The 20,366-nt window shown below is 40.9% G+C and overlaps 2 protein-coding genes across 2 annotated transcripts; one reads left to right on the top strand and one right to left on the bottom strand.

Annotated features, from left to right (window-relative positions):
* The first annotated feature begins 504 nt into the window (after positions 1-504).
* On the top strand, positions 505-8,149 carry cdk5rap1 (CDK5 regulatory subunit associated protein 1). Its single transcript, XM_047581773.1, has 13 exons — positions 505-1,374; positions 1,709-1,812; positions 1,892-1,926; positions 2,044-2,144; positions 2,228-2,438; positions 2,526-2,646; positions 3,691-3,921; positions 4,074-4,171; positions 4,281-4,336; positions 5,382-5,512; positions 5,612-5,761; positions 5,907-6,047; positions 7,633-8,149. Exons 1-13 carry the CDS (start codon positions 1,095-1,097, stop codon positions 7,783-7,785), a joined length of 1,812 nt encoding a protein of 603 aa, XP_047437729.1. The 5' UTR covers positions 505-1,094; the 3' UTR covers positions 7,786-8,149.
* A 95-nt stretch (positions 8,150-8,244) lies between these two features.
* LOC125006066 (bactericidal permeability-increasing protein-like) lies at positions 8,245-16,038 on the bottom strand. Its single transcript, XM_047581777.1, has 16 exons — positions 15,954-16,038; positions 14,538-14,648; positions 14,177-14,291; positions 13,967-14,098; positions 13,722-13,877; positions 13,555-13,618; positions 11,928-11,988; positions 11,757-11,848; positions 11,485-11,661; positions 11,343-11,402; positions 11,081-11,248; positions 10,914-10,981; positions 10,787-10,829; positions 10,647-10,710; positions 8,550-8,626; positions 8,245-8,447 (listed from the first exon to the last, which is right to left on the bottom strand). The coding sequence occupies exons 2-16, from the start codon at positions 14,638-14,640 to the stop codon at positions 8,406-8,408; spliced, it is 1,422 nt and encodes a 473-aa protein (XP_047437733.1). The 5' UTR covers positions 14,641-14,648; positions 15,954-16,038; the 3' UTR covers positions 8,245-8,405.
* Between the last annotated feature and the right edge of the window lie 4,328 nt (positions 16,039-20,366).

Genomic DNA, 20,366 nt, shown 5'->3' with positions numbered 1-20,366 from the left:
CTATCTATCTATCTATCTATCTATCTGTCTGTCTGTCTGTCTGTCTGTCTGTCTATTAATCTATCTATCAGCTCATAATTATTTATTACAGGACCACAGGCTGAGTGCGTGAAAAACATTTCCACTGTTTCCTTTGATTAAAAGGCATTAGTATCCTACAGTAACAAGAGATTAATGCATTTAGATTTTTTAATTATTATTATTATTATTATTATTATTATTTTAACTAATCACTCCATCACTAAATCCCTGAGGTCCAGGTTTTGGGACAATGACGAATTCGACTCATGTTACTTAATATCAATGTAAACATTGATATTAATATACATTTATATAGATATTTCTGTTTGTTTTTTGTATTTTCTTCGACGTGAACCGTTCTGCTGCTGTGTGGAACGCTGTTTCAAATCAGTCGGTTTTTCAAGACGGACCCGTAAACTGGACGGACCGTCCCGTTGAGCGGACGCGGACGAGGGGAGGACATTTTTGACCAACGGACATAAAGTTGCAAGAGCATTCACGGGTTTCTTTGGTTTCTCTTCGTTTATTTTTTTATTTTCGCTGAATGAGACGCTGCAGTTCAATGCTATTTATGAATTTGACTTGTACACTTTAACGAAATTGTTATAAACTTAAAATTAAACATTAGATATTGAACTATTTATCTATATTTTGTGAGTCGATAGATGAATTCGGACCATTTAAAAAACAAAACGAAAACATATTAGTACAGTGGCTGCCATAACGTCGAGTTTTATCTATTGTTTTTCCTCGTCGTCTTCAAAAATAATCTTGTCATTAAGTGACATTTTTATTTTTAGACAGTGAAACGGTTTAGTGTTATGTTGAATACTTGGAAGAAGGGGGAGATACTTCTCTTGATGTCAAGACATCTTTGGCTCAACGTGACACCGACATTGACATTGAATGACATTTACTCAACATTTGAGGTGTAAATTAAGAGTAGGGACTAAATGTCAGCAATTAAGTCACTTTAAAAGAAGCTAACCTATGTATATGTTTAGCTGCTTTTGTGGTTATTAATTTAAAGCTCTAGGAAACGAGGAAAGCTTTCCTCTTGCAGCTAGCTAAACATGGAGTACCTACGGACTTTAAAACCTCTGTTTACTATTTCCAAACACTGGACACCTATCAGGTGTATTCAGGCCAGATATTGTTCTAAAGTAGCTAAAACCACGGTCGGTACGAGAGAGCAGAGGACTACTGTCGACAAGTTCAAGAGTCAGATATCCTCTGGGCCAAGTTTTCAAGATTTCATCAGGGGAGTTTCAGTTAACGAGGTCCGTCCTGAAGATGGAGACCAGTCAGACAGCTACCTCCCTGAAGGCCTGGAGATGGGGAACTCAAGGAAAGGTTTGTCTGCATGACCAAAAGCCACCTGCAAATACACCTTATATATATAAATATATATATATATTACAGTTTTTGCACTAATGAATTTGCACATGTCATAGTCTCAGCAACTAATTATCAATTTAAGTAGTTCTAATCACCACCACTCTGTAAATAAACAGTTTTTTTTTCTATATATATTTCTCCTCTCTTCCATTTTTAAAAATATTTTTATTGTAATATTTCCCGTTAGCTTGTTTCTTGTTTATATTCTCCTCAAATTCCACGACACTGTGACAAGGAAACTTCCCGTACGTGAAATAGGTGCTGGTTTAATGTTTTTCCCTTATTGCAGTGTATTTTGAGACCTACGGGTGTCAGATGAATGTCAACGACACAGAGATCGCCTGGTCCATCCTGCAGAAGAAGGGATATGAACGCACGGTTAATCTAAACAAGGTACAGCCTGGAGCTGCACGTGTGTTTCGGCATTAACTTATTTCAACGCAGTTAAATTAAGAGACTATTGTTCTTGCAGGCAGATGTTGTCCTCCTGGTTACGTGTTCTATAAGGTAAGACGACAGCTTTAAAAATATCACATTATGATTAAAAAAAAATCAAATTGCACATTTTGGCACAGCTGCCCCGAAGAAATGTAACGAATTTCCTTAACAATTCTTTCTTTACAGAGAAAAGGCAGAGCAAACTATTTGGAACAGGCTAAAACAACTAACGGCCATGAAGAGGAAGAAATTAAAGACCCACACACCTATGAAAATTGGGATTTTAGGTGAGTTACCTCATCGGCGTAAACACATTTGACTCATTTTTCCAGATGTTATCATGACATGTGAACGGTCGGTGTCTGCCCAGGCTGCATGGCAGAGAGGCTGAAGACGGAGCTTCTGGAGCGGGAGAAGCTGGTCGATGTCCTGGCCGGTCCCGACGCCTACAGAGACCTTCCCCGTCTCTTGACTGTAGCTGACGGCGGTCAACAAGCGAGCAACGTGCTGCTTTCTTTAGAGGAGACCTACGCTGACATCATGCCCGTCCACCACGCTCCTCAGGGACACAGTGCTTTTGTGTAAGTTTTTGTACCCCTAGTTCACCCGCCACGAATCCTGCGTCTTTTCAAATGTGGTAAATGTGTGTGTGTCTTATGTGGTGGTAGGTCCATCATGCGCGGCTGTGACAACATGTGCAGTTACTGCATCGTTCCCTTCACCCGAGGGAGAGAGAGGAGTCGACCCGTCACCTCCATCCTCGAAGAAGTTCGTATGCTCTCTGACCAGGTAAATTGAAATCTGGACACTTTGGTAGACATGCAGTATGTCTGTACACGTCACCTTCTTTTAACATCTGTCCTGGTCTGATCCGATCGCAAGTGACTACAGGTCAAAACTTTTAGAACATCTCTCAGTATCCTCTGGTATAGTTGGTCAGAGCTTCATCCTACATCAAGATAATGCCCCAAAACTTTAGTCCAAGCTCCACCAGAACTACCTCAGGATAAAAACAAGGTGGAACGCTTGAAAAGATGGAGTGGACCATGGCCCAGTCTCTAGACTTTAACCCCATGGAGCTGGTTTGTGATGAACTGGACAGAAGAGTGAAAGCAAAGCTCCCTACACACATGTGACACACATTTCTGGAAAGTTCTGCATCAAATTTGGGAAGAACTCACTGAAAAACACTCGGTTTCCATTTTAGAAAGAAAGAATGTCACAAGTGTTTGCATGTTAAATGAGACAAAGACGGTTTCTTTGATGAGTCCAAAGAGTAAAACGAGACATTAAATTGGTACGTTGCAATAAAAAAAGAAAGAATGATTGGATGGTTAAAACTGATGGTGCACTGCACCAGATTAAACATTAAAGCTAAATTGAATCTACGGTACTTACAAGTCACAAAATATGATAACAAAACAATTAAAAGCAATACAGGAAAATTCTAAGATAACATTACAGGGCTTAGAAGCTTTCAGCAGAGTTTTCTTAGGTTGGATTAGAAAGCGCTATATAAACAACACACAAGTTAGAAAATAACCTAAAATTTTTGAAGCTCAGTATCCTACAGTGATGGTTATGCACTGGCTTTTTATCCAGGCACTTTAGAGTCTGTTTGTACTTGATGGGTCTTATTCCCATGAGTTTTCCTCTGTTCATGATCAATTTGTCTGTTTTTGTGATTCATTGTGGCGAGGTTTGCGCTGTGTCTTGTCTATGAAAGTAAAAAAAAAAAAAAAAGAGTGTATTTCTGGTTCTGTTGCTCTTGAGAAAGCGTCTGACTGCGTTCCCAGTGACGAGCCCGTGTGTGTTTGTTTGGTGGCGCGTCAGGGGGTGAAGGAGGTGACGTTGTTGGGTCAGAACGTGAACAGCTACAGGGACACGTCGCAGGAACAGTTCTGTGGCTCCGACCGGACCAAGCTCAGCCGGGGCTTCAACACCGTCTACAAAACCAAACAGGGAGGTCTGCGCTTCTCCGACCTGCTGGATCAGGTGTCGCTTATCGATCCGGACATGAGGATCAGATTCACCTCTCCACATCCCAAAGATTTTCCCGATGAGGTGCACAATACTTAAACCCAAATTTTCCAAATTCTACTTCTGGGCACATTCTCAAAATCACCCTCAGTGTTTCAGTGCTTAGGTGTCATCAAACCCTGACACCTTGTTGTTGATATATAATTTGACTTATTTCATTGATGCTTCCTGTTCAGGTTTTGCATCTGATTGCAGAGCGAGGGAACATCTGTAAACAGATCCACCTCCCAGTGCAGAGCGGAAGCAACCAGGTTCTGAAAGCGATGCGTCGTGGGTAAGAGATCACTGTGGTTTCTTCAAATTTTAAAATTCAGTTTGAAATTCTCCAAAACCGTCCTAATAATAATAATAATAATAATAATAATAATGTCTTTTCCTTGAAGCTACACCAGAGAGGCCTACCTCGATCTTGTGAAGAACATTAAGCAAATCATTCCAGGTGGGGCTACAAACGCTAATCGTGTTCATTTTCTCTTTAATTTAGTTTGATTTGTTCGCCTGCATGTAACTCCACATTTAATATCTTTAAACTTTTACCTGACACTGCAAAATCCTGAAGCTATGCATCTTTACTTGTATGGAGTAAAGAATAAGAAGCTTTATTGTCGTTGTCTTACAGTTGTGCAGCTCTTTGGTTCGGGGGCAATAAAAATAGAAACGATAGCAACATAAAGATAAAAACCTATAGCAGCTATATACAGTAAAACCACACAGTAGCACACAAGTGAATGTCATTAGTACAGTGGGCAACAGCTGCATTTTATAGCAGCAAACATGGGGATTATTGGACAACAGTCTCATGAAGGTGTGAGAGATTTGACATCTTGAAGGTAGAAGTAGTTTCTTAGTCTGTTCGATCTGTTGTGCGTTAATTCCCAAAGTTGTCCTCCACTCAAGCTGCACAACATGAAAGGTACAAATAGGATCTAAAACCATTGACCTGGTGTCCCGTGGTCATGCTAGCATGTTGGTTAAAAGTTATTTATGTAAGTGATACAAATTTGTGTTTAGCAAAATCCAGGTTTCCTACACAACTATGGAAAGTATGGAATATAATTTAGTAAATTTCCAGGTCTGGATACGTATGGAAAATAAAAACTAGTGTATGGAAAAATATTCATGTTTCCAAGATATTATTCAATTTTCTAAAACTTAAAATATTGAAAAACTAAAATAAATAAATGGATCAATCTGTCAGTCTCAAAAAGTCTAATATTTGATAATCCCAATTTAAGGCCTTAAAGAGTCTTAAATAGGAGCATATTTTGCTTAAATTACATTTAGTCAAGTGTTAAATGTTCATTCTCTGTTTGTTTGATGTGTTTCTTTATGAAATAAAACTACACATGAGACCAGGAAGTGGATTCCAGAGTTCATTCCTGTTTGGAATGACAATAAATGTAGTTATCTTGAAAGTAATTCCGTAATCCTTTAAATAGTCTTAAAAAAAAGCTTCTTTAACACCGTTAATGTCTACGTGTCAGGCGTGAGCCTCAGCAGTGACTTCATCTCCGGTTTCTGCGGCGAAACCGAGGACGACCATCGTCAGACTCTGTCCCTCATCAGGGAGGTCGGCTACAACGTGGGATTCCTTTTCGCCTACAGCATGCGAAAGGTTTTTTTCTTTTGGAGAGAAATCCAGATTTTACTAAATCGTTCGCTTCTTTTTAATTTGCTCTAATTTTAACTGGCTGTTTGGCGTCATCGCCTTTAGAAAACCCACGCCTTCCATCGGCTGAAAGATGACGTGCCCAGAGAGGTGAAACAACGGAGGCTGGTGGAGTGCATCAGTGCATTCAGAGAAGAAGCTACGAGGGTCAACGCCGCTCTGATCGGCAGCACACAGCTTGTCCTGGTGGAGGGGGTGAGTACTTTCACTAATTAACCTGCATTATTAAACTAATCGTCTGCTGTATTATAAAGTCAACACCCTGCTGTGTGCGTAGTTGTGCTGCACCAACGTACTTTGAGGCAACGTCGCTCAACAACTGGTTTCCGTTTTTGTGCAGGAAAGTAAAAGGTCTGCAGCGGATCTGTGTGGGAGAACTGACGGCAACACGAAGGTGATCTTCCCCAGAGAGGATGCTGCTGTTCAGAGGCCAGAGTCTCAGTCTGCTCCCATCAGAGCTGGAGACTATGTGCTGGTGAAGGTAGGATGTAGGTCACACAGACCCAGACACATGCAGGTCCAGCTTTAGAGACGCTGCACATCTAAAAGAAAATGTCTCTTATGCCTGACATTATTAATAGATTTATTTATTAGTTTGTGTTTCTTTTTGTTTCTGGGTTAATCCAGAGCCGCATGTTAGAGAGAGTCTGGTCAACTCAAATCATGGGCGCCATGTTTGCTGCATCAGAGGGAAGATTCTTCAGTGTAACTCTATGGAGCGGATGTGCTGTGTTGAAATACATGTCTTATTTTCACCATTAACTGGCCTATTAATGTTATTCCCAATGTCTGTCGATATGTAAAAGGCCCTCACTTAAATATCCCAGTGTCTACTTACTATAAATATCTTAAACAAGCCCGTAAAATGCTTTGTAGCCCAATCACCTCATCAGTCATGGAGCTGTGTTTACCTTCTCCTCAGTCTCCATGTTCATCCATCACCGTTAAAAGGTTGAAATTACTCAGAAATAGTGAAAATTAAACTTGTCTTACTGTTATTTAGTATTATCATTATAGCATTAGCACGCTAGCCATAATAACTTAGTAGGTAAAGTTACATGTTAGTTAAATGTGTCTGTCTACATGGACATGAATTACATGATCACATGGGTTTCACAGTATATATGACACTAGCTGCTATTTTTCTAAGTCTTTAGTCTAGATAACTAGCTAGCATAAGATTAGCATAAGGCTTGGTTAATTTCTAACTTCATTTGTAAAGCGGTTTTGGGCGTTTTTGAGATCAAGGTTCACCTTAATGATGGTAAGACTTTATTTTTCCTGTATAAAACCTTAACAAACATCAAACAGAGACATTGACATTTACCTCATCACATAATAGGGACAAATCAGCTGACATCCAGTTCTTCTTTTATCATCTGCTCCATAACTTGTCTGTTTTTGTTCACTGGGGAAACGGTGAAGTTTCCTCCATGTTTTCCTGATCCTGTGCTGGAGCCGTAGGCTGAGCACTGTGGCATATTTTAACTTTTAATCCAACTTTATTCTCTGTTATTGCCACTTCTCCATGGGTAAATATTGGTTAGATGTATCTAACATGGCGCCCATGAAACATGTGACCAGCTCAGAACCAATCAGCATAGAGGGACAGCTCAGACGTCCACAGACTCTCTCTAATATACGGCTCTGCATGAAAATGATGATGCTACATGCTAATCCAACAATCAAGATCTGGAAACAGCTTCATAGTCCTGAGGGGACGGATTAGCACTGAAATCTAATAACTACGACATCACATCACAGGGAAGACTTTGTTCTTTTCAGTGTACGAAGCAAATGTGAATGTTGTTTTCCCAACAACAACAACAACAACAACAAGCATCACTTGATAAATTATCAAAATAAAAACCAGATGTTGAGATGTTGGCACACTTTAATAGAGTCACGTAAAGCCCCGTGTCTGGTTGCGACACATCCACCACAACATCAAGATTATAACATGAAGAGCAAGTTTCACATCAGTAGAAACTATCATCATGGTCATACTTTCTCTCAGATATTGCTGCATTCAGTCGTTAACCACTTCTCTTGTGCGTCTGGTGTAGATACTGTCGGCCAGCTCCCAGAGCCTGAGAGGTCGAGCCCTCGGTCTCAGCTCCCTGAGAGGTTCAGCGACACCATGTGAGACTCTGCAGACTATGATGCACCGGCTTGATGAACACGTGGTGTCAGATACAACTCTGTCAACACATCACTGACCGACACAGGTGACACGACATCAGGCTGACTTGTGTTTCTTTGGTTAGCTCATGTTGCTCATCTAAAACAATCGGACGTCTGTGATGTGCCATCGACACCAAATATGTGTATTTATATGTATAACTGCTGACGTTACTAAAAACCTGTTCATGTGGACGATGAAAACAGTCACGACTGGTGTGTTTTATGGGAAGCTGTGTGAAAATGTCACAGATCAGCACATTGGCAGAATCGCTCCGTGAGCCACAAAGTCCAAAACTTGGGGAGAGAATTTGTCCGAACGTCAGCAGCTGCAGAAAGTGCTGTGATCTGCTTTGGAAAAAATATGTTATTTTCAATAAAGACTGAGGTGACAGCAGCAAAGCTCGTCCTGCAGGATGTCTTCTGTTATGACAGGACTGCAGTAGCTACGTCGCCTTCGTACACGGTTCACTGGTAGAAACAAAATCTAGACAAGGTTGACAAAGAAAATCTATGCGTTTATAGAAATGCACAATTTATTTTAAAGAAAAACAAAAAAAAACTAAAGGCACACTGCAGATGTAAGTAATATTCATTTAGTCGCTGCAGCTTCTGTTCCAGTGCAGAGACGAATCCTGGGAGTTTTCAGGAATGCCGTTCAATTTGTGTACTGAACATCTGTCCCGATCAGCATGTAGTCCTGGAGGAAAAAAATAGGAGTTATTTAGGAGTTTATTAAGAGTTCTGTTCATCAAGACTTAATCGCCAAGAAGTATTATTACGGCTTAATTAAGTCTCTGACCTTCAAGACCTTCAGCTGGGGGTTCACAAGCTTCATCTTCCCAATGGTAGGAAGTGGGTATCCCTTAGCAAGTTTAGCTGTGAAGCAAAAAGTACACAAATTTAAGTTTTGTCTAGTCTCAAAACCCCAATGTTTTGAGACTAGACAATATAGCATAGTGATAACAGTAATAGTTTTATGTTGAATCATATGAGGTCTTGCACTGCATAGATCTTAATATGCTTTTCATAAAAGTAATACAATACAATTACAACAAAGACATAAAAGTATAGTCTGGATGTGAGGAGATATTAAATCACATCAACACTCGTCACAACTGCTAATTTTTTCTTTTACTTTTGATTGTTTGAAGCCAAATGTCGTATTTAGATTCAGATTTGGATTTAGAGAATCTGTAATATATTCCTTAGCTTAGCTCACTGAGTCGCACCATATTTGGTCCATACAGGAAAAAGTGTTAGTAATATAGTATATTTACTCAAATCTGTCCCTAATCCAAGTCTGAATGTACTTGAGTGTTACCAGTTTAACACACGACATGAGCCTTGGAAATATTGTAATATTTGCCTCATTCCCACATCCGGCTTTTAAAATCCTGCCGTAAGCATCTAAAATATGAACCCTTCAAAAGAATATGGAGGCGTGAGAATTAACTCCATCACCATTTTTACATATTACTATATGTACAGTACTATATATACTTATATAACCCTGGCAGAGACATTTAGCATATGCATATCTATGAACTGTACCACTATTTTCCACAGGATTGTCCCACATCTGGCATTAAAACAAAAAACAAACAAAAAAACGTGCTACTTTTCAATAAACAGTCAAAGAGACGGTAGATTACTGAGACCAATGTGCTTTGTTGCACTTTTCCTTAGAGAGTGAACTGTCGCTCTTTTGATGCATCAGCAGATTATTTTATTTAATCTTCCTCAGGCCCTTTGCCCTGCTGTAGGAAAATGTGGACAACAGTGCACTTGTTCCTGGACATTAGCTGTGAGGACATTAAAGCTCCCAGATATTTTATGAAAAGTCCAAAAATAGATTAACGTGGTGCAGCAGGTGGTTTGTTACCCTGAACCATCTGGGATGCCTGGACAAAAGGCGGGTGGTAGGACGAAGCATCTTATAATCAGAGTTGGAAAGCTAGCTAACAGTTAGTGTAGACATTTTCACATTTTCATATCTTACACCAATCAGCCGTAAGGCTTTAAGTAAAGGTGTTGACCTGGCCTCCAAATTCACTAGATCCCAAACTGATCGAGTATCTGAGGGATGATCCATAGAGGCCCCCTCCCCTCAAACCTCCCCCACTAACTACATCCTGTTTCCAGACAGCGCAGTACACCCTCATAAAGACTGATTGCTGAAGGACAGAGATTTTTGTTCATTATTTTCAATCAAACAAATCAAATGTGTTTTTACACGATCGTTAATGGAAGCGCGTAGGCGAATGGCGACTGTGCTTTATATACAGCTTGTACAGCGATATCCCACACTCTAACGATCATGGCAGCGCTCTGCATCCGAGGAAAAGAGGAGATTTGGCGCGAGCATCCGAGGAAAAGAGGAGATTTGGCGGCAGATATTGGCCTCTGTGCAGGACATAGTGATTTATTCTAATATCAGCCTTTTGAAAGAGCGAGGGTTTGACCGGCCCATTCTTCAAGTCATCAACAAACTGCAATGTTATCTGCAAGGTACGCGATGACATATGAGGGAGGAAAAAACAGGCACGCAGCTCTCACAGCGGAAGGTCCGACCTGGGATTTTTTGCCGATGTTAAAGCACACCAAAGGCGAGTCGGTTGTTGTCGGAACAAGCAGCGCTAACCATAACTTAAACGAGTGCGGTTCAGTTTGACATTATTGTCCGTCCATTAGATAAAATCGAAAATTAATATTTAGAGCCTGTGGGCTATAAAAATAATAGTCATTAAAGTAGCCAACTGGACTTAATTGTGTGCTATATGGCTGGCAGCTGGCGCTTGTGGAAAGCCCAGTATTTATCCACCACACCGGTCCGTGGCGCAAAAAAAGGTTGGGGACCGCTGCTCTAGAGTACAAAAGTGAACATTTAATAACTCACCATTTAGTTTGGGTATCACTACGGCCTTGACGACCAGTTGGAAGATGTTACTGAGGGGTTTGACCTGTAGGTAGGTTGACATTAAGGTTATTAGGCTGAGCTGTGTTGAGCTGTGACTGGTATTAGAACGCAGCTCTCACCTGAAATTCTCCTACATAACTCGTGGCCAGGGTCAGATTTATCCTGTGCAAAGTACGTAAAACATGAGAAACATGAGAATGCAGTATTCATATTTACAAAGTCGAAATAGTTTTGAAATAAACTCACTTGTTGAGTGTTACATTTCCAGCCAGCTGCATTCCACTGACAAACACCTGGGCGCTGACACTGCTGTCCTGTGTAGACGGTTGGTGCAAATGCATGTCAAGTGTTTTTTCCAAATAACACATTGGTTTTCATTTTATTTTTTCCATTCTATGCGTGGTGTAACATACCAAGTTTAGGACAAAAAGAGGGGACAGCGTAGCGTTGGGTTGGATAGCGTAGGCCGTCACTGTGGTGGTGGTCTGGACTGTCACATTGTCGGGTGTAAAAGTGATGACGGGAGTCTTCACCGTCTTCACCAGCAGCTTTATCATCAGACCTGGGAATTCCTTGGCAATCTAAATAAAAAACAAAAAACACAGATTTGCATTTGATGAATTTCCAAAAATGGAAGTTTATTCTTTTCACGAAACCACTGAAATATGTCGTCACCTGTGGGATGAAGTTTCCAAATGTCTTGGTGTTGAGTCGCAGGGGAGAGCCTGGCGGGATCTGTTGGGAGAAAGCAGATTTTTTAGGTCAGTGGGATGCCACGCAAGTAGATGACAACAGGAACCGATAGGATGGAGTATACCATGTCGTCTGTGATGTACATGCTGAGGGCTCCGGCTGTGTTGTAGACAAATGCTGCTGAGTTGGCGGTGAAGGCAGACAGGCCGATGTACAACATGTTGCTGGTCTGCAGCGGCAGGGAAAAGGGTGCAGGGGAGAACGGAGGCTCCTGATGCTTCCCGATGTTGTAAAATTCACCCTAAAAACCACGAATACGCAGAAATACGACAGTTTTATTTGAAGTCAAACTCATCATAGGAGACTTTATTAATTAAAATGTGCACAATCCTTCACCTTTAAGCTCAGATCTACGGAAGACTTTGAAACGACTGGCGGCGACACCATAGAGTACTCGATCTCTGCATACTGGTCCACCTTGGCTAAGACTGCAGGAAAGTAGAGGGTCACTCATATGTTCAGTGAAACATAATGTTATAATAATTATTATTACTAACAGACTTTTACCACTGAGAGTTTTCAGCCGGGAGTTTAAGTCGGCCACTGATTCGTCCACCAGATGGCAGATCTGCAACAGTGAATGAACAAATACAGTATTTCCCGGATCCAGAGAGAACTTTAATAGAAGCTTGATAAAGACTACAGGCTGCAGCTGAACCAAACTATTCTCCCTCTAATACATTACCGGTGTTGTAATATATTACGTTTAGGCAGTAACGGAGTAGTATTATGCGCTACTAACTATATTTTCGTAAGATTATTACAGTTGCCGAGTCCGGTAACGCGTTACAATCCGAGCTGTCGCACAGGCGGAGGTTTCGAAAAAAACAACAACACAGGCGCAACAGCCGTAAATAAAGAGGAGAAGAAGAAGACGGGTTTAAAATCAACAGAAGAAGAAGAAGAAGGCGGCAGCATGGAAACGACTGAGTCAACGTTTTCTAAGTGGTTACACACGCACTAGTTTATTTTGAATTTGCCACAGAAACGGATAAGAACCTCACATTAAGGTGAACTTTATGTGCTGGTTAGAGGCCGAGGGAACTGTTTACCGCTAAAACTAGTACAAGTAACCTGAAGAAACACCTGGAGTTAGCGGCTAAACGACCTGTTGCTAGCAAACAGACGGAAGATGTCGGCGTGTGTCGTGGAGGATGAGCTACATCTTTCTACAGTTGAGTCGCCGGCGTTTGAAAAGCTTGTCAGCAAAATCCCCGTTTCATCAAGTGACAAGGTAAAAACAAATCTCTAATGATATGACGTTAGTCCTGTTGTTAAGGTATAAACGCATTTCCACAGATTAAAATTTAAGTTTGTTAAGTCAGTTGTATTTGTGATTTTCAAGAGATTTTCATGGTTGTTATTTTCACATCATCTCAAAATACTTTAACAGTAACAATAATACATCTCCATGTTTAACAATACTCATAAATGGGACTGTGGGTGGTGATTAACAAAGCGCCAACTAAGAAAAAATATGGATAGAAATATATAAAGTTATGACTCAGTAGAGATTTCTGTCTCAGTGTCTGAGGAAAAATCATTCACAGAAGAAAACTATGCGATGTAAATTGCAGTTCATATACTTGTAGTAGATTAACAGAACACAAGTGAAAATATTAAAAGGAAAATTCGCCATGGCAAAATATTGCACACCTTCATTTTGTAATGCCTTGTCGTAAATATTTACTTTGGTGAAAGTAACTAAAAAGTAACTTATCACTCTACACAGAAGGTAATATTGTAAACAAACCTATTACTTTCAAATGCAAGTAACTTGTAATATGAAATATATTACATTTTGGAAGGGACTTGCCCAACACTCTACATTACATCCTCCTGGTTGTTATGTACAGTATATTTGAAGCTTTTTATATGACTACATGCACAGGGGAAATGAAACCTCATCTCAAGACCAATCAGCCATATTATTAAGACCAAGAGGAGTAAATAACATTGAACGTCTTGTGACTAATATTCTGCTGGGAAACCTTTGGACCTGCCATTCATTTGCGTGGATGCTACACCACAGAGCACCCTCTGAAGGCCCACGTCCATTCTCTGATGGGTAATTCAATCTCTCTTAAGTGCAATAAGTGTGTTCAGCAAAGAGTAAGCCGCGTAAGGCCATCACCTGTGTCTGCAGTGCATTGCGCAAACCCTTCTCAATGGACTTTCTGAAGAGATTGTACAGCCAGCTGAAACAAACAGCAAGTTGAGGAGTTAAAGAACTCTGCGGTACGTCAAGCACAACGAGGAAAGCCTGAAACGCGAACTCATGCCGGGCGGGTTGTTCCTCACCTGGCTCCACCGTGGAACTTGATGTCGACGCCGCCTACAGTAGCGCCACAGTTGAGGTTTTTGACCACCGGTCGGCCCGTCTCGTCGCTCATGATGCCGATGGTTGTGGCGACGGTGAGTCCGTTCACACTTAGATCAAAGGAGCCACTGTCCTTACTGTTATGAGACAGAGAGAGGGAAGTCAAAGGCGCAGCAGGGACTTCACTTCAAAAAAGTCAATTTGTCAGAGATCTATTCTCACTCACATTATTCGCAGGTACTTGACTCTCCAGTTTCCATGCATGCTGATGAAAGCGTTGCTAATAGACAGTCTGACTCCGGTCCCCGGCACCAGGTTCACTGCAGACTGTGGCAGTCCCACGTTCAGTATTTGCATACTAAAAAAAAATAACAATGATTGTTTGTAAAAGCCCAATATCCCTAAAGTTTGAGGCGTGTTGAGGAACCTGCCTTACCCTGACAAAGTGTACTTGACCTTGCCAAGGTGGCCAATCCTCTCTTCCCCAGATATGTCTGCGATTTTGATGGATTTGAGCTTCTGCTGAACGATGACTATGCCCAGTTGTCTTCCTGGTAAAAGGTGGAAAATATGATGAGATCAGCGCTGTTTGACACCATATTTTAATATTGTGTCTTGAACTGATCGTTTTAACTCCACTGTTCCATAATCTTGCACCACAGACGGAAATGTAAAAATCTTTCTCTGTGGGTCACACTGGAGTAGACACATGCTGGTATGGCTTAAAAATAAGTTAAAATCACTCATGGCATCAAGATGTAATGATAAAAGAATAAAACACTTGGTCCAAGGCTCACCATATTCGAGGCCTTTATCTGTCAGCCTGGCCTCTACCCCAGGGTTGACGCTCAGGGTTGTGGGGACGAGAGCCACGAGAACCAAACAACAGCACAGGAGCATCTTGACTTCTGTGAGAGAAAGTACACATTCATAGTGGTGGGGGTTTTTACAATTACGTGAAGAATGTATGCAAAGTAGTAAACCAAGACTTCTTCTTTCAGAGCTTAAATCCTGAATATTCCATCAAAAGTAAAAGCAGTGCAATTTAAAATCTCCCACAAGTAAAAATACAGAAGTGGAAGTTTAAAGCATCAGTGCAACTTCCATTTAATGTTTTTTTTTTTGTTGTTGTTCATCTTCCCCCCTGGAAGCTTCCTGGTTTGGTGGAGAGGACTGTGACAGAGTTGACTGTCCTCGCCGCAGACATGCAGCACATGACTTGATTTTATTCAATTAGGGTGAGGCCTTTGCTCCACAATTTTCAGCCTGCTCTTAATCTAAATCCCTTGTAGACTTTACAGTTTAACAAAAAAAAAATCTAAAATAAAATAGATAACTTGGAGGTTTACCGCTAACTTTAACGTGAACTAATACATGCGGCTTTAAATCTCTGCTGCCATGAGTTTTAGTTTTATTTTATTTTTACTTTGAGATCTAGACCTCAGCTAATCTACGTCACTAATAATGTATCAGGTGTGTTTTCTGATGAGTTTGGTGCTGGTGCTTGAGCATGTTGTGGATTAGAAAGCTAACAACTCTGAGCTACACGACATGTGACTGACAGGAATGTCTGTGTGGGTCTGAAGAGCAGCAGAAAAGACAGTTGTGTAAAACTTTCAGAGATTAAAAAAACACACGATCCAGCTCAACTTTATGCAACAGATAACGTTAAAAGTTATTCAAGTTAATGCACATTACTGCACCTTATTAATCCTTCCTATGGATATAATATATATTTACTTCTGTCTCTATTTCCTGAACATATGCTTATTTTGTTATTTTTTGCTTATGCTACTTTATTTTATCTTTCTTTTTACTTGTGCGTCCCAAGAGTGTTTTTTTTTTTATGTATAACGAAACTACATACTGTGAGCAGGATATTCAGTCATGGATGATTAAAGTCTAAAAATATGAATCACATCAGTTTACAGGCTGTTAGCGACATGTTCTCAACATGCAAAACAAATCAAAGCATCGTAAAACGACGAAACTGAACTGATTGCGCAAGTTTCTTGTGTTTAAAGCTGAAAAAAATGGGGAACTTGAAAGTTGAGCCCTTGTGGAACGTGACTGCTCTGGTAGTTCATTAGTCATCACTGTTGTAGTTAATTCACACGCATTTACAAGGACAACTGAAAACTGAAAAACCTTAACTCTCTGTAAACTTTGTTACTACATCAAACTACATCAAACGACAGCACACCCAGTCTTACCTGAAGCAGCAGCTCGTCAGGAACAGAGCGTTTCTCCTGGCAGAGTGAAAGAGGAAGAGAGACGCATGGCCTCTGATTCACTTTCTCATCAACATAGGGAGGAGGGAGAGGCGGGGGTGGTGGGGTGGGGTGGGGTGGGGGGTGGCTGACTGGCTGGTTTATCTCTGTTTCCCATAAAAAAGTAAAATGAAAAATGCCTCATATCTATCTATAGCTTTTAAATTTCGTTACACTGCATGAAGACAGTTAAGTTACATCAACCTACAACAGCCATGGTCGTCCTCAATCTATAGATATAGGTGCTGGAGGAAAAAAAAAAAGTCACGGCATGGGATTCAGACGGTTAAGACTTAAGACTCATTCTGCAAACTAGTGATATTTGATACCACCGTTTTCATTTCGGAGTAAAATTCAGACTGGTATCGGCGATACCGATCTGATACAGATACTTCATGCAAATACAGACACAATAATGTGTCTGGTAAACCTAAAAGATCATAGGTTCATAAAGAATACAAGACATCAGAGTAATTTATTTAGTTATTTTAAACTTAAGGTAATACAACAACAGGAAAACCCAACAGAGACGCAATCATACAAAATATGTGAAAATGCTGTTTCAAACACTAAAAAAAGACCATTCAAATAAATGACTGTTTAACTAACTAATGTAGAACTACTACAAAATGAAGACACCGTGCTCTCCCCTTCTCTCCATCTCATCATAAATGCCTCATATTTGTTATGTTGCCACAACTCAATAGTTTAATTACTTTCCATTCAGTTACTACTTTATTTCCAATGACTGAAGTATCGCAAGTGTGGATATTTTGATTTGAGAATTGATTTTAGAGTGTAAAGAGCTGGTATCAGAAGTAATCAATATTTCAGTATCGATCCACACATCTAAAGGAGAAGGGAAAAAACAATTGTTTGCTCGCCTCTGCTCTTCAGTTCCTTGTGTGAATTTCCCTTTAGGTAATACAAAAGGAGCTAAGAGAACAAAGGGCAGAAGTAGCTCTTGTATTCAGTAAGTTAAACTTCTTAAATGAATGCATTCAGTTCAGTGTTTTATTGTGCAAATACTTTTGGAAGCACATCAGTTACTTTCATACAATTCACTGCTGTTTTATAACATCATTTGCTTACGTCATGTCAGTCAAAATGAACAATTGCTCTCAGGTGAACTTCAGCTTTCATCCACGTGGAGGTGAGTGAAGCATTAGTTGTAACCAATGACAAACCACTTGTCCACAGTCACTCAGAGGTGAATCCCATGAAATCTCACTTGGCAAGCATATATGAACCAAGCAGGACGTAGTGTGTACCATTTCTCCAATTCTGTGACACAAAAATGGAACGTCAGCGTCGTGGAGGAGGGCTGAGAATCCACGGAGGAAGGGGAAGGGGACAAAACAGGGGCAGAGGAAGACGAGGCGAAGTACATAAGCAAATTCCCGATGAAATTAGAGCTACACTTGTGGACCACGTTGTGAATCATGGCCTCACTGGCTGAGGCTGGTCGACGAGCGCAACCACATGTAGGGAGAACCACTGTGAATTCCATCATTCAAACATTTGGTAGGGAGAACAGGTATGTACAGTATTGGACAGTAATCCAATACCTTCTTACATCTCATATTTACTGCACATTACTATAATTTTACTCGGCAACACATAGGAGTGCAAGACAACCTCGCAGAGGTGGAAGGGGGCCTGTTTCTACAAGAGGAAGCCATTTACATCGATGAGACAGGTTTCAATCTGGCCAAAGGCAGAAGGCGTGGAAGAAACAGAATTGGACAGAGAGCAATGATTGATGTCCCAGGCCAACGAGGGGGGAATGTCACATTTAGTGCGTTTACATGCAGAGCTTAATCGAGTTATGCTCAAAATTCGACTTTCTGACTACAGTCCTTATCCCAGTTTACATGCAGCGCAAGAAAATTGAATAACTGTTCTCCTCCTCCACACTAGGTGGCGATACGTGTCTTTTCAGCAGGTTAATACCACGTTAATACGGCCCGATTTCCGGTTGACGTATTACGCGATATAACAAACTAGAGTCGTTCATGCGGCAGACCAGCATTTCAAACAACAACCAGACGGATAATACTACATTTTTTAATCTTGTACGTAATGTTTGCGCTTCTTCTGCTGCAGGTAAGATCCGCCCTATCCCTCAGATGGTTCTTCTAGCGGCTCCATTCCTCTTCTTCTTCTGTGATAATGCACACGCATTATCCAATTGGAAACTCCAATTCCAATCGCATTATCTGGGTGTCTCAATCGGACAATAAGAACTCAGAAATCGTAGTAACGTGTTTACATGCACTTAAGTTCTCCTGTTATAGTCCGATTAAGGCAATCATTTTTTTTTTATCACGTGCATGCAAACGTACTGAATGTGTGCAGCCACCTCACCCATATCCCCCTTCTCGGTCCTTAAAACACACAACATCTTCTTACTTTTCCAGACACTCTTTACAGAACCACAGTCCCTGAGAATGAGAGGGGTCTAACTGAAGACCATCTGAGCAAGTATGTTATTGTGTGGGATAATGTGAGCTTTCACCACTCACATCTGGTCAGAGAGTGGTTTGCAGCACATGGCAGAATGGTGGTCCAAACTTTTCTTTTATAGCACATCCTTCATAATTCTTAAGTGACAAGAGGCAGAAAGTCTTAAAAGTTTAAAAACTCCAAATCACAGAGATGCTGATTCACACTGGATTAGAGGACCTCTGTGTTAGGAGAAATAGGGTCCTGGTAATTTGCAGTGTAATTTTACCTTAAAAATCACACACAATAGACATTTCACACAGGATTAAAATCACAGAACACTTCTGCTGTTGTTGAAAATAACCGGAGGTCTCCAGATAAACTAGTCCCATGCAAATAGGGCTATTGTTGACATTATTATTTATTAATTTAATAATTAAGCATCCAAGACTATTCATATTTTCTTTCATTCACAATGGATTTTATTTGAAAATTAATTAATGAAGGTGTTTGTTGGGAAGCTGACCGGAGCGGCATAAGTAGGAGGCAGACAAAAGGCCTCTGCTTAAATAACCTCTCCTCCTCGTAACCCAGCCTCCCTGGCTGTACCACTACGGGAGGAGAGTCCACTGGCTCCTAATAAAACCATTTAGAAAGCTAATCTCTGACCTGACTACAGTAAAACACCTTTACCTACATTACTGATGATCCATATTTAACCATATCTTCATTTAATAACAAATAAACCTAAATAATACTTTTTAGTAATTTCCCTTACCCTTGCCCATTTGGACTAGTCCAATGACCTGCCCCCAATCATGTTACCTGAGTATAAAAGCAGGAAATATGGCCGCACTCCCTCCTTTGACAAATGGTCTGACCCACTTTGTCCCCCCCCCCCCCCCCCCCCCCCCCCCCCCCCCCCCCCCCCCTTAAGACAGTTACTCTTCAGAGTCACGGGACAAGAAGTCAACAATGACATTCCTATGTCCTGGTCTATACCGGACCTGGAAACGATTAGGTTGGAGAGACAAATACCATCTGGTAATTCTGGCATTGGTGTCTTTCATCTTGTGTATCCACTGTAAAGCACGATGATCAGTCTCAAGAATAAACTCTTTACCAATGAGGTAATACTTCAAAGTGTCCAAAGCCCTTTTGATCGCTAGAGCTTCCTTCTCCACAGTTGAGTACCTCATTTCCCTTGGAAACAGTTTCCGACTGATATACTGTACAGGCAACAGATCTTCAGCTTCCCCTTGAAGTAAGACAGCACCAAGTCCTACTCCAGAAGCATCTGTCTGTACAGTAAAAGGAAGAGTGAAATCTGGACACTGCAACACAGGTTTCTCACAAAGACAGTTTTTCAAGTCCTTAAAAGCATCTTCGCTTTCTTGAGTCCATTTAAGCTTTACTGGGCTGGATTTGCGAGTCATATCAGTTAACACAGCAGATCTTTTTGCAAAGTCGGGTATTAATCTGCGATACCAGCCGACTAACCCCAAAAATTACCTCAGTCTCTTCTTGGTGTTAGGTAATGGTGAAGCTGCAATTACCTCCACCTTACCTACCTGGGGTCGGATGCCACCACCTCCGATCACATACCCAAGGTACTGAACCTCAGGCTTGGCAATGTGACATTTCTTTCCATTAATGACCAAACCAGCACTCTGGATACGTTGAAAGACATCAGCAAGATGTTGTATATGCTCCTCCCAGGTCTCGCTGTAGATAACGATGTCATCAATGTAGGCTGCTGCGTAGTCCTCTGCACCTCGCAAAACCTTGTCCACCAGTCTCTGGAATGTTGCTGGTGCTCCATGCAGACCAAAAGGCATCATTCTAAACCTGAATAAGCCCCTTGGTACTCTAAACGTTGTTAAGTCCTTCGATGCATCAGTCAGGGGTACT

Source organism: Mugil cephalus, chromosome 4 (assembly GCF_022458985.1).
Source record: "Mugil cephalus isolate CIBA_MC_2020 chromosome 4, CIBA_Mcephalus_1.1, whole genome shotgun sequence".
In the NCBI taxonomy this organism is placed as follows: Eukaryota; Metazoa; Chordata; class Actinopteri; order Mugiliformes; family Mugilidae; genus Mugil; species Mugil cephalus.
This window is presented reverse-complemented; position numbering and strand designations above follow the sequence as displayed.

Coding starts and splice junctions, on each gene's coding strand:
- cdk5rap1 (XM_047581773.1), top strand. CDS start 1,095: ATGGAGTACCTACGGACTTTAAAACCTCTGTTTACTATTTCCAAACAC. Junction 4,172..4,280: donor CTGAAAGCGATGCGTCGTGG/GTAAGAGATCAC, acceptor TTTTCCTTGAAG/CTACACCAGAGAGGCCTACC. Junction 4,337..5,381: donor CATTAAGCAAATCATTCCAG/GTGGGGCTACAA, acceptor TCTACGTGTCAG/GCGTGAGCCTCAGCAGTGAC.
- LOC125006066 (XM_047581777.1), bottom strand. CDS start 14,640: ATGCTCCTGTGCTGTTGTTTGGTTCTCGTGGCTCTCGTCCCCACAACC. Junction 11,989..13,554: donor GCAATGCACTGCAGACACAG/GTGATGGCCTTA, acceptor TCACTGTTGCAG/ATCTGCCATCTGGTGGACGA. Junction 8,627..10,646: donor AGTGATACCCAAACTAAATG/GTGAGTTATTAA, acceptor TTTGCTTCACAG/CTAAACTTGCTAAGGGATAC.